Source organism: Alosa alosa, chromosome 4 (genome assembly GCF_017589495.1).
Source record: "Alosa alosa isolate M-15738 ecotype Scorff River chromosome 4, AALO_Geno_1.1, whole genome shotgun sequence".
Classification (NCBI taxonomy): Eukaryota; Metazoa; Chordata; class Actinopteri; order Clupeiformes; family Clupeidae; genus Alosa; species Alosa alosa.
Window position 1 is genome coordinate 20,523,670 of NC_063192.1, and position 12,330 is coordinate 20,535,999.

Here is a 12,330-nt window from a genome sequence, read left to right on the forward strand (position 1 = left end):
GTGAGGATAAGTAGTTAAACTTTTTTTAATTAATTTAGCTTTGTCATATCTTTCACACAAAGCGATGGTTCACAGAACCAATCTGACATACAGTATAAGGTGTGATGATGGTACAAAGTCTTAAACCTCAGAGAACAATGGAGATTTACACACACACACATACATACATACATACATACATACATACATACATACATACATACACACACACACAAAACACTCTAGGGGGAAGGAGTTCCATTATAAACATGGCTCACCTGCATGCAATTATAATGAAGAAACACATTAAGGAGATCTCAAGTTCTCAACCCCAAGTAGTGCAGTCTAAAAGGAAGTATCATAGCAACTAGTGAACACAGTGTGACAGTGGAGTAAAATGGACAATGAGTTGTCTCCATACTAAAGGATCAAGACCCTCTTTGAATTGCGGTCAACAACTGATATGCTCTACTTTTTTTTTTTTTCTTTCCTACATAACACATTTCTGTTTACACAAGGGGGTCCAGTCCAGAAAATCTTAATTTCACACACAACATTCTTTCCAGTTGTAATATTGGGTGTCAATATAACTGAAACCCATAAAGTTAACACCATCATTATCATAATACAAGAGAATCATTAAAAAATGGAAGTATAATGATTTTGGAAACATTTTTTTGTGTGGAACAAAGAATACCCCTAACATATAATTGAGGCACAACTGAGTTATGGGTAATTTTTGTCTATAGGAGATAAGTCAGATGAAACATGGCTGTTTGCCGGCTCAGGCTGTAAATTGTGTTGTGGAAAAAGTCCATGGCAACGAGATGCACCTGTGAGAAGATTAAATGTTCCGTGCTATCACCTCCAGTATACATGCTTAATGGCCTACTGAACTATGTATTTGACAACCTTGACTACTTACTACTATACTACTCTATAATACTGCTGCGTGTACTCATTCAAAAACCTCTGGCCTGTGAAGGCAAAGGACGAAAGCCATTCTTGCTAAAATACAGAGTTTGAAATGTGAACGGGCAGGGTACCACAGACCCTCTCTATCTTTGATTTCCAATGGAAAGGGGGAATCTATATTCCACACTAGGGATGTTAACAACCAAGGCCACTAGATGAACATGTTCACAATGGAAATTCAGAAGCAAATGATTCATAGGCAAATACAGACACAACAAAAAATTAACACTGTTAGATCTGTACCTGTGTGTTATAAAAAATAAAATTAAAATAAACAGGAGACAAAAGAAGAACTTGCAAACAAAATCTGGACAGGACTGGACTGGAATTAGTCTAGTCCACATCGCAGTATCTGGAGCAGAGAGGTTCATTCTCTGAGGATAAACCATGTCCATGTCCAAATCTGACCCATTCCATTCAACACCCTCCAACAGAGGAGCCACTGCTGCTTAGAAAGGAAATGACTACTTCAACAATCATTTACCAGTCCACTGACCAATGCCCAGCACACACCACTGAAGCAACATCTCTGAAATCCCGTCACCAACAATGACCCTTCCTTGAAAGACGTTTACAAACCTGTCTGCCTGGCTGGGAGAGAAGGTGTCTACTCTATGTAATTATCAGTGCTGTGACTACAGAAAAACACTGTCAAAATGCTGCCCCAGAGTGCTGCTTACTTCAGAGCACTGAATCTAATGGCTGAAATAAGAGACAACAAATTTCTGCTTCAGCACACACTCACATCCACTGTGACCTTGATCTGCACGACTGAAACACAAATCATGCAGAATGAGAAGACAAATAATAATTTAAAAAAAAACAGCTCTAGTCTGGATGGCAACAGCCATTTCTAATCATCGTTGCCCTAATGTGTTAAACTCCCAACTTAATTTATGAAAAGAGGTCAGCACAAATCCAAAAAGTGAATGAAACTAGCATGCTAGAGAGATCGGAATTCCCTAAACAAATGAGCACAAATAACTCGAGAAAAATACAGTTAACTTAGAGATAGTGTTTTTTAAACAACAATCTAGGAAATTACACTGTCAACTCACTGACACAAAACCAGAAAAAAAACTAAATAAAACACTGGATCTTCATGGCATGCATGTTTTGTGTCTTTTTCCATATACATCTGTTATGTATATAATTGTTACATATTGCTCTTTATACAATACCTACAGTTTGCTGATAGCAGTAGTCAGGCATGATGCTGGAAGGGCTACAGTACTTGAATAACCACCATGCACTGATGCCACCTCACCCTTCCCTCCCCACCCATCCTTCCTCCACTGGGGCTTGGTTGTTGCCCTGGGAGGGTTGAAAGGCACTGGTACGGATCAATGTAAAGCAGTGTGCCCAATGAAAAGGCATCCACACAGAGGTGAACTGTGGGTAAGCAAGCAAGGGACTTGGGCATTTGGCAAGGGACTTGTGTAGAACTGTAAACTTTGCATTAAACCTGTAAGCCATATATGCATAAGGCCTCCACCTATAGTTACCCACGATCAATCTGTTTTAGTTGTTTAAAAATGGTGCGCTCGTCTTGTTTACATTGAACCATATTAATACCTTCACAACACTGAGACTTTGCAGAACCCTTGTTGACCTTGGGAAGACTCCTGTATAAGGAGGAAATATTTCTCTCAGGAAATCACTAGCTCGCAATAAATTTGAGTTGAAAAAATATGCATGTCCAACATTTGTCCAATCAGGGAAACACATTGTGCGAAATTAACCCAAAAAAGTATTGACTAATTTGTTTATCATCTGCCTCAGGTATCTATATTACACAAGTTTTTTTTTTTGTAGAACATTTCATATGCAACATGACCAAACATTCTAAACAAGGAATTTTACAGAAATTGAAATCCAAAATATATAAAAGTAAAAATATTTGGCATTGAGTATGTTCAGAGTGCTTTTGCTGTATCCAATATGGCACCCATATTTTACAGAGGGCTATTATTTTTCTTTGTCCTTGAGACTAGGCATTTCATGTGCAAAGAAGCACACAGAAAACAGACAATCTATACAGCCAGCAACTGGCAAGAACATTTTGATAGATGTCTGTCTTGCTACATCTGACAACTATAAATTAATATTTTTAAATGTACAAGAAGAAAGGAAGATGTTACTAGCTTGTCTAGACAGCAGTTCATAAATCAAACCAAATCACTTTAGCAGAATGACGCACAAACTGAGGAACTCTGCTATGTGGGGGCTAACGTGATCAGAGACTCCAAAAACTAGGAGCATGTTTCAGAGTTACCCTTCATCCTTCATCCACTGAAACAAGACACTATGCAAGGCATTGCGATCTATGTTGACACTAACTTGACCTTTACCAAACACTACATTTAATCTATGGACAAAAAACTAAATGACTAGCTTCCCCTACTAACTATAGAAATTAACAAGGCAAGTAGTCATTAGTTACCCGTGTACATCTTAAACGCATATTTATCTCTCTGTGTGCTTGACTGTAACAGATTGTTTTCAAGTACTTTTTGCAGTGACTTGAATGAGCTCAAATCGGTTAAGAATACTGAAGGCTTGGAGTAAAGCTTTTCTAAATCTACAAATAACACTGTAAACTAATACAACAGTAATGTGATGTACCCGTCACTCAAAACAGGATAGAGGTCTGCTTCAAAGTGCTTATTATTTTTCTTGACTCCTTATCTCCTTAATACCATAGTGGTCCTTCCTACATAGAATTGCATTGATGCATCTAAATAGCAGCCTATGATAACATATATATACACAACTAATATACCAAGGCAAGTAAATTCTATGGATATACCCACTACATCCAGCTATTCTGTACCCACTATATGACCTACGGGAGATGTTAGCAGGCCCACACTAGGCCAAATTTGTAATACTAATGGAATTAGTCCGGCACACCGGACACTAGTGAAGATTACACACACAGGCGCACACACTGAAACACAAATTACAGGAAAGTGGGAAGGGAACATAACGAGTTCTTCGGCAGTGAAACAGTGCATGTGCAATTGATTTCAACCATATTCTAAAATGACTAGGAAATTAAGAGAACATGTCTTGTCTGTCCACCATGTACCGTGAGAAGACACCGCCAACATAAGGTCATCAAGGTTAAGATGAAAAATGGTTAGATGTCAACACATTCTTCACACAAGCTCCCAGAATCTTTCCATACAAAACAAAAACACAACCCTAACAGAATTATAAGCCACAGTCATCCCCATGCTCTATTTGCTGATAAAATATACATATTTTTAAATTTAGTTTGTTTTTCTTGTCTGTCATTGTCTTCTCTTTTCCCCTAACACCCATTAGAAAGAGTTTGTTCTGTGGCACTTCAGCGGATTCTCAATAACTTCAGCAGTTGTATATCACCCCCTGCTGGCCTGTTCTGTGAGGGAGCTCAGAGGGTGAACGTAGGGTCATACTTCTGGACTTCCAGCAGGAGGCGCTCTCGGTCCAGCAGAGCTTGAGCGAGGGCAACCTGGGCCTCAGAGAGCTCTGACTCATGGGGCTGCATCAGCACAAGAAAAATATATTATACGGTGTGACATGGAAAACATAAGGTACATACAAACAACAGTAATATTTCCATATGATATTAAATGTAACTTAATCTGAAACATTATTAATTTATACAAGAAGAAGACTTTAAAACAACTTGCAAATTAAAGAAAAGAAATTGAAAGTCTAACACTGAGACTGCTATATATTATTGTGACCTAGCAACACTATACCACATATTCTCTTTTGTCCCAGTGACTTTGAACTTAAACCACCAGAGAGAGAGAGAGAGAGAGAGAGAGAGAGAGAGAGAAAAATATGCACACACACACCTACACATTACATCAGTTGGTACATCTTTAATGTTACAGGTTGAGGCTAACAGGCTATGCTATGCTATATGCTAACAGGGTGAGGCAGTACTAGGGTGAGGTGTGGCGAAAGAGGCAGGTTACACTAGCTTTGGCCAGAGTTCAATAAACACTCCAAGGTAATTAAGTTCCTCAGAGAGACAGTCCAACCACAGAGGTGCAATCTACTCCATTCTTAACTACACCACAGTTTGCTGAGGGATTATTATTACATCTCGAACAGCAAGGACCTCTCATGTTGTAGTAGGACTTCTGCTGGCTACTAATGCAAGTAGAGGAGGTAATTAAAGCAGTCTACAAACTAGTTCAACCATGCTGTTTGGTTCACTTAGTAACCTAATGACCAGAAAAAAGGGGGTATCTTACCACAGCAGTCAATGGAAAGTGATATTCCTAATATCTATTCAATGGGTAAATTAGCCATGACGGGTCAGTAAGTTTGGTCTACATAATTTCCTAAAGGAGTCTGTGACCGCCTGAGTTAATCCTCACTGAATCAGGAGTCAGGACACCACACTGTCATGGTGGATAAGCCCTGCTCCCCATGTCTAATGTCTCTTTAGCTCAACAGACTGCTATCGGTACTTGGAGACTTTCTCCCCATGTATCTGTGTGTGTGTGTGTGTGTGTGTATCCCTTGTTATGCTGTGGGCTGCCAGGGTGAAGTGTTCTAGAATGTGAATTCATAGCAACAGCTCACGGGATACCTTGTTGTGTTCTGTGGCATCACTGCAGTGTCGCTGTCCATTCTCCCGACACGCTGCCGTGGAAACAGTCCCCTCGGCCTCAGACTGGTTATCACCCGCTGGGGAAGAGCAGATATACTAATCATGTCAAGTCATTACCATTACCATCCCTGTTTTACTTCAATTTATCTTTTTTATATCTTTTTACTTGAGCTTATGTTCTCATCTTTTATGTATTTTATCTTATGTCATCCCTCCTTCAATCCTTGTAACTCTAAGCTCCGTTTCCAGGTTTGTATGCCCAGTACATTACCTCTCTGCCTTACTTGTGAAGTCAACTTTGGGTCAACTGTTGTTTAAGTGCTATATAAATAAAGTGACTTGACTTGACAAGAGAGGACAGCTGCAGATTCATAATGTGCTGCAACACAATTTTCCAAAGTAACACAGAAATCAATAACAATCTTGAGTGCAACATGGTTGTCCCTGTGCAGTAAATGATGTTCTAGGGGGGCTGGCACAACTGGCTACAGCATCCATACCATGTTCGGGTCCAAGTGTCCACAGAAACCCAGGTTTGAGTCCGACCTGTGGCCATTTCCAGATCCCACCCCATCTCTCTCTCCCACTTACTTCCTATCAAACTTCAATGTCCTATCCAAATAAAGCATAAAAGCCCAAAAAATAAACTTTAAAAAAAAATGTTCTAGATGTTTCTGTAGGTCTGGCGTTTGTTCTGGTTGTGTTCCGGATCCCACCCCACTCACGTCTCAGGCTGAAGACGCCGTCGTCCGAGCGCTCCAGGACCACTCCATCCAAACTGAAGACCACAGGCACAGGCTGGGGGGCCGTGGGGTATACCCGGGGACCGTTATCCTGAGAGGAGAGAGGATGGAGAGGATAGTGGGGGAGGAAGATGAAAGGATGGAGACAACAATTATATGCCAACCATACCAAGCTTTTTATATGCCAACCATACCAAGCTTTTTATTTGCCAACCATACCAAGCCTTTTATATGCCAACCATACTAAGCCTTTTTATATACCAACCATACCAAGACTTTTCAGTGTTACTTGAGTAGTTTCCCTGTTTATGAGACACATGATCCATGACATATTGTCTTATTTGGAATATACAATAATGAATCAGATCCATGAAGCCTGCTGTCTGTACCATCATCCACACATAGTTAATGTGGTGGCATTAAGAGTGGCATTAACCCACATGACCCCCGCACCCCCTCCTTTACTACAGCAGAAATTAACTTTATACAGAATCATAATACAGAATCACCACTGGCATCCTCCTCTATCCGGTTGTTAAATCGTGATGCAATGACATCAACAATTCTTTTTCCAGATCCAGTTACTGGGCCCGGCTCATTTTTTTCCATAGACAGTAAAAGAAACTTTTTTTTTTTCGCTATTTAGAATAGCCTACAATAAAATTGTCATTTTCCTGCTCACTCACTGCCTCAACCTAATAAAATCCTATTTTTCACAGAGGCCTGGATGTTACCCTTGATTATATCATCTGGCTGCACAGCTACACTAATTACTCTGTTAGAGTCAAGCAATTTTTTACCCTCACTAAAATGGGAGAAGATTGTGACAAGGTTTACAGGTTGTTAAAACAGGCTGGCTACACTAGTAAACTTTTTTGGACGAAAGAGCTGTTGGCCCCGGAAACGATATGTGACATAGGACTTTGGAGCGTTTGTGTTACACTAACAACCAAATTGGCTCTACCTTGAGCTTGAGGACGGTATCTCGGAGTCGGATCTTCATGGGCTGCACGTCAGCGGCCAGCTCGTCTTCCAGGAAGGGCCCGAGGCCCCCGAGAGAGGAGGCCAGCAGCTCGGCCCGGCAGCCCACCACCTGCAGCTCCAGGAAGCCCGCGCTCTCCGACAGGGGGCTGTGGCGAGCGGCGGCGGGCCCCATCTCCATGCGCAGTGCCACTACTGGAGGGGAGGAGGAACTGCGGGTGGGACGGTGGGCAGGGGACAGGGGCCTTATAGGAGATGACACACCACCTGAGGGAGAGAGGAGGGGAAAAGACAGCTTAGACCGCTTACGACAGCTTTTGACAGCTTAACATCTGTGGAGGATGTAAACAGTGTGTGCCGACTAATAGACGATTAATCAATAATGGGGTTCATTGTAGATTAGTGGTTTGAACGGTGGGACAAGAAGTCCATTGCTTAGAGAGGGATGAGAAGGGAAACCCACAATGGTTATATAAGCACTAACGACCCATAGAAAGTCCTACACCCTCTCTGACAAAATGGGAAATGTAATTCATGACATGGATATAACAAAATTATATTAAAAACAAGAAATATCCACTAACAATAGATTTCCTTAGGTCTTGAATTCTGGGCCTTCAGAGATTAAAAATTGTGGTTCATTATAAATAATTAATAAATAAATAAAACTCAACCCAGATGAGGCAGATGAGGAAAAGTACAGTAAGAGTGACATTTATGATTGTCATTTGCATCACTGAGGGCATTCAGGTCATTCTGCTGGCTTGGCTCACCCTGAGTCATGCCCGACAGGAGCACTGAGACCCTCTGGTTGCCCAGTGTCCTGGGCGTCATCTCCTGGGCCTCCAAGGCCACCACCACGTCCTCCCCCTTCAGCTCCGACACGCTGCCCACCCCGCTCAGGCACAGCAGCAGCACGGAGGCCTGGAACCAACCACAGCACAGGGACTCAATAATGTTACACAGCGCTGCTCACACAGGGGCACACACACACACAGCAGTCACAGGGGCCCTCACACACGGTGGCTTAAGAATTCAGTCGTGTGCCATAAGGCTTAACGCCTACATGTATAAAACACCACTTTAAGCAGTCAAAGAATGTGTATCAGCCATAGAGTAAGACAACTCAAGAGCATAATCTGCACCAGAGCACAATTTCATATTCAAAGTAAAGTTGCACATGTGATTGCTTTGGAATGACATGTGCCACTGCATTTGATTTTCAGTTGTGCTGTTATGACCTGACACCGGTAAGAATCCTGTCAATATGCTAAACAAATGCATATAGTCTAGTAACATACAGTAATGGCAGCATTGTGTATAAATCACAGGACAGTGTTTTATGCCAACAATACTAAAAATAAAACAGTGTATTGACAGCACCTGTGTATTAACCACAGTTTATGAAGGATTCAGAATTAGATTGCGATTTATTAAAAAAGAACAATGCCCCTGTGTATTAACCTCATAAGAATTTTTTTTTAGCAAAATCAATGTATAAACCTCGGTTAATAGTCAGAAAATTACAGTGTAGGGGTCAGGCAAACATGTTTATATGAGCGGGTCAGTGTCTGTCCTCTAGGTGGATGCGTGGAGCTCACCATGTCCTGACTGATGTCCTCTATGCTCTGAGACAGAGAGCTGCTGAGGTCAGCGGAGGAGCCGGCCTCCGTGCCTGGTGCAGGGCTGCCCCGACTGAGCAGCACACCCACTATGCTCTCAGGCCGCATGGACTCCACACCGGACTCTACAAAAAACACCAAACGCACAAGGATGAGTCTGATGCCTACGACCAGGCTCGCCCAACGCACAAGGATGAGTCTGATGTCCACGACCAGGCTCGCCCAACGCACAAGGATGAGTCTGATGCCCACGACCAGGTTCGCCCAACGCACAATGATGAGTCTAATGCCCACGACCAGGCTCGCCCAACGCACAAGGATGAGTCTGATGCCCACGACCAGGCTCGCCCAACGCACAAGGATGAGTCTGATGCCCACGACCAGGCTCGCCCAATGCACAAGGATGAGTCTGATGCCCACGACCTGTCTGATTCCAAGTAGGTGATGTAGTGGCACACCTAGATAAGATATTCCAGAAAAGGTAGTAACGTTACCACTTCCGTTGGGTTTTAACTTACCCAGATCTGCCACTTAACCACCTACTTGGAATACCAACCAGGCTCAACACACAAGGATTAGGTCAGGCTGGAGCCTGACGGAGTGAATCTGTGTCCATGGCAACGCTAAACATGTACCTGTCAAGCATCATTCACACCTGTGAACACTCAAACCATTGCGGAAGAAGAGGGAGCTCTGTGTAGCTATTTTGGCTGAGCGGCTACATTTCAACACTCTACCTGTAACACACTTAAACGTCCCACATACTGGCCACTCCCGACCGGTAGCGACAATGTGACGTCACGGGAGCGCCATAAACCATTTATACTCGCGCGTGGTGGTCGCGACACTAGTTGCAATATTCTCCTGAATTGGCATTGGCCTCAATGGCAGTAAAAACGACCCTTTGTGATGATACTTCCGACTTCGGTTGCTGCTATTCACAACTACCATCATTACCATCTAGTTTCCAACAGATAGATAGATAGATAGATAGATAGATAGATACCGTATTTTCCGGACTATAAGTCGCTCCTGAGTATAAGTCGCATTAGTCAAAAAATGCGTCATGAACAGGAAAAAAACATACATAAGTCGCACTGGACTATAAGTCGCATTTATTTAGAAATGTATTTCACAAAATCCAAAAATAGAGACTATGTAACTGGACTATTGAGGCCAAAAAGATTAATGTTAATGAAGACGAAGAAGGAGTGAAGGCAGCCAAGAAGAGGGCCGGATAGGCCTAATTGTAAAGCAAAAGATTCACTGAAAGAAAATGCCATGTGGTACACCAAAATTTAGCTAAAATGTGGAGAATAAAATGCAATCAAGCATTTTGGGCGATGTGGAGTCACAAGCTGGCAGCAGATTAAATGCTCACGAGAGAGAAAAAGATGGTTTTAAAAAGACGTGACCGAAGCAAGCCAGGCATAGATCTATAGGTCCGGTTAATTGTAAAGCAATTTACAAAAGATTCACTGAAACGAAAAATGCTGATATGGTACATGAAAATTTAGCTAAAAATGTGGAGAATGCAATGCAATCAAGCATTTTGGGCAATGTGGAGTCACAAGCTGGCAGCAGATTAAATGCTTAGGAGAGAGAAAAAGATGCGTTTTAAAAAGACTGCACAGACCGGTTTTAATAGGACGTGCAGACCAAAGCTGCAGCAAGCAGGTGATACTTAGAAATTTATTTCACAAAATCCAAGACCAAGAACAGACAGATGTAACTGGACATCATAGAAGGCTGCTGACTGAGTGCCCGCGCTAATTGTGAAGCAATTTACAAAAGATTCACTGAACAAAAATGCTGATGTGGTACATGAAAATTTAGCTAAAAATGTGGAGAATGCAATGCAATCAAGCATTTTGGACGATATATTGGCACAAACTGGTAGCAGAACAATTGCTCGGCTGGCCACCTCCGAGAGAGCGCGAGAAAAAAAGATGCACATTTAAAACCAGGGCCTAAATTTCAGCGCAGGATTGCGGGTATTACGCATAAGTTATTAAGTCTTGAGCATAATAATAAAAGTCCCACAACTCTATCATAATGAGAGAAATTCCCACATTAATCTTTATAATGGAGCGGCCTGAATGCGGGACTATTGACTGGACAGACCAACTCTGACTTCAATTGAACCCGATGCAGACACACACACGCGCGCATGGACCACTTTGCGGGTGTCTCTCTCTCTTCCTCTCTCATCGCTGAAGTCAAATTATAGCCTAGGAGGTGCTTCTACATCAATCGCGATCGACAGGAAAGGAAACCAAACCTTTAGCGATCAGGAACCGTCAGGAATTTTGTAAACACAGAAGCATGACAGCCTATAACACGAGAAACATGGATGTGTTCTCTATTTGAGGAACGCTATAATCGACATGGATGTGAACAGACAGATACAGACACGAGCGCTTAGTAGGCCTACTTTCACTTTCTAGTGTATATATTCAGTACGGAAAGATAATTAGTAGCAAAACAGCGATCAAATATTAGCCTACATGGCAGTGAGTTTTGTTTTCAAATGTTTTCATGCATGTCTAGATAAACGGGTGAGGAATGTTTAGGAGACAGACTATCGTAAATCTTCAAATTATCGCTGGGGTCTTTTTATTAGGCTGTGCAAAGCACAGCACCTTCATTTGGGGCATGGCTTACTGTTTGATTATATTGCTAAATATCGGGACTGATGACCACTGAAATCTGCGGGGTATTTGATGGTTCACTATTAAGTTTCATGTAAGGGTGTTGGGATTTCCATCCGCTTATTGCGAGATAAGGCACCCGCCATTTATTCATGGAACGTGTGTTTGTGCTGAAATGGAAACCTTATTCAGCCTAAATTTACCGTAGTTATTTTTTAATCATGCATGATTTACTTTTTTATAAAATTCGTAGGCTGATTCCTGGCAGCAACAATTGTGTTTAAATGTAGGTTACTGCTTCAGCCTCTGGCAAGCTCAGAACGGGGCGGCATGCAACTGATAGCTTGAGAGCAACGTGTTGGAGACGTGTAAGACAATGACTTTTCATTGGCAACAATATTAAACCAACCAACAATATAAAATATTAAGAGCTCTTTTATGAGTTAAATTGAAACAAAATTATTACTGGCCTTTATTTGTCCGAATCTGAGGCCCAAACAGAATCCTGGCCATAATTTGAGGATTGTGTGTTTCAGGCATAGTGCAACCACTAATCTCTGACTGAAAGTGCACAGAACTTGTGCATTTGAGAGCGCTCTCTCGCGGCTAGACAGTAATGTTTCATGTAGGGTTCATGTCAGTTAATATGAATTAACATTTAAAAACATGTTCAATTATATAATTTTTTCATATATAAGTCGCCCCTGACTATAAGTCGCAGGGCCAGCCAAACTATGAAAAAAAAGTGTGATTTATAGTCC

At 41.9% G+C, this 12,330-nt stretch overlaps 1 protein-coding gene across 1 annotated transcript in view; it reads right to left on the reverse strand.

Annotated features, from left to right (window-relative positions):
• Positions 1–12,330, reverse strand: part of uhrf1bp1 (UHRF1 binding protein 1) — a 34,071-nt gene continuing 21,741 nt past the window's right edge. The window contains exons 16-21 of the mRNA XM_048240381.1: positions 8,898–9,043; positions 8,070–8,220; positions 7,280–7,563; positions 6,298–6,406; positions 5,552–5,649; positions 1–4,483 (exon numbers count right to left, since the gene is read on the reverse strand). Of these exons, the coding sequence (XP_048096338.1) occupies positions 4,373–4,483; positions 5,552–5,649; positions 6,298–6,406; positions 7,280–7,563; positions 8,070–8,220; positions 8,898–9,043 (899 nt within the window). The 3' untranslated portion in view covers positions 1–4,372. The remainder of the gene's footprint in view (positions 4,484–5,551; positions 5,650–6,297; positions 6,407–7,279; positions 7,564–8,069; positions 8,221–8,897; positions 9,044–12,330) is intronic.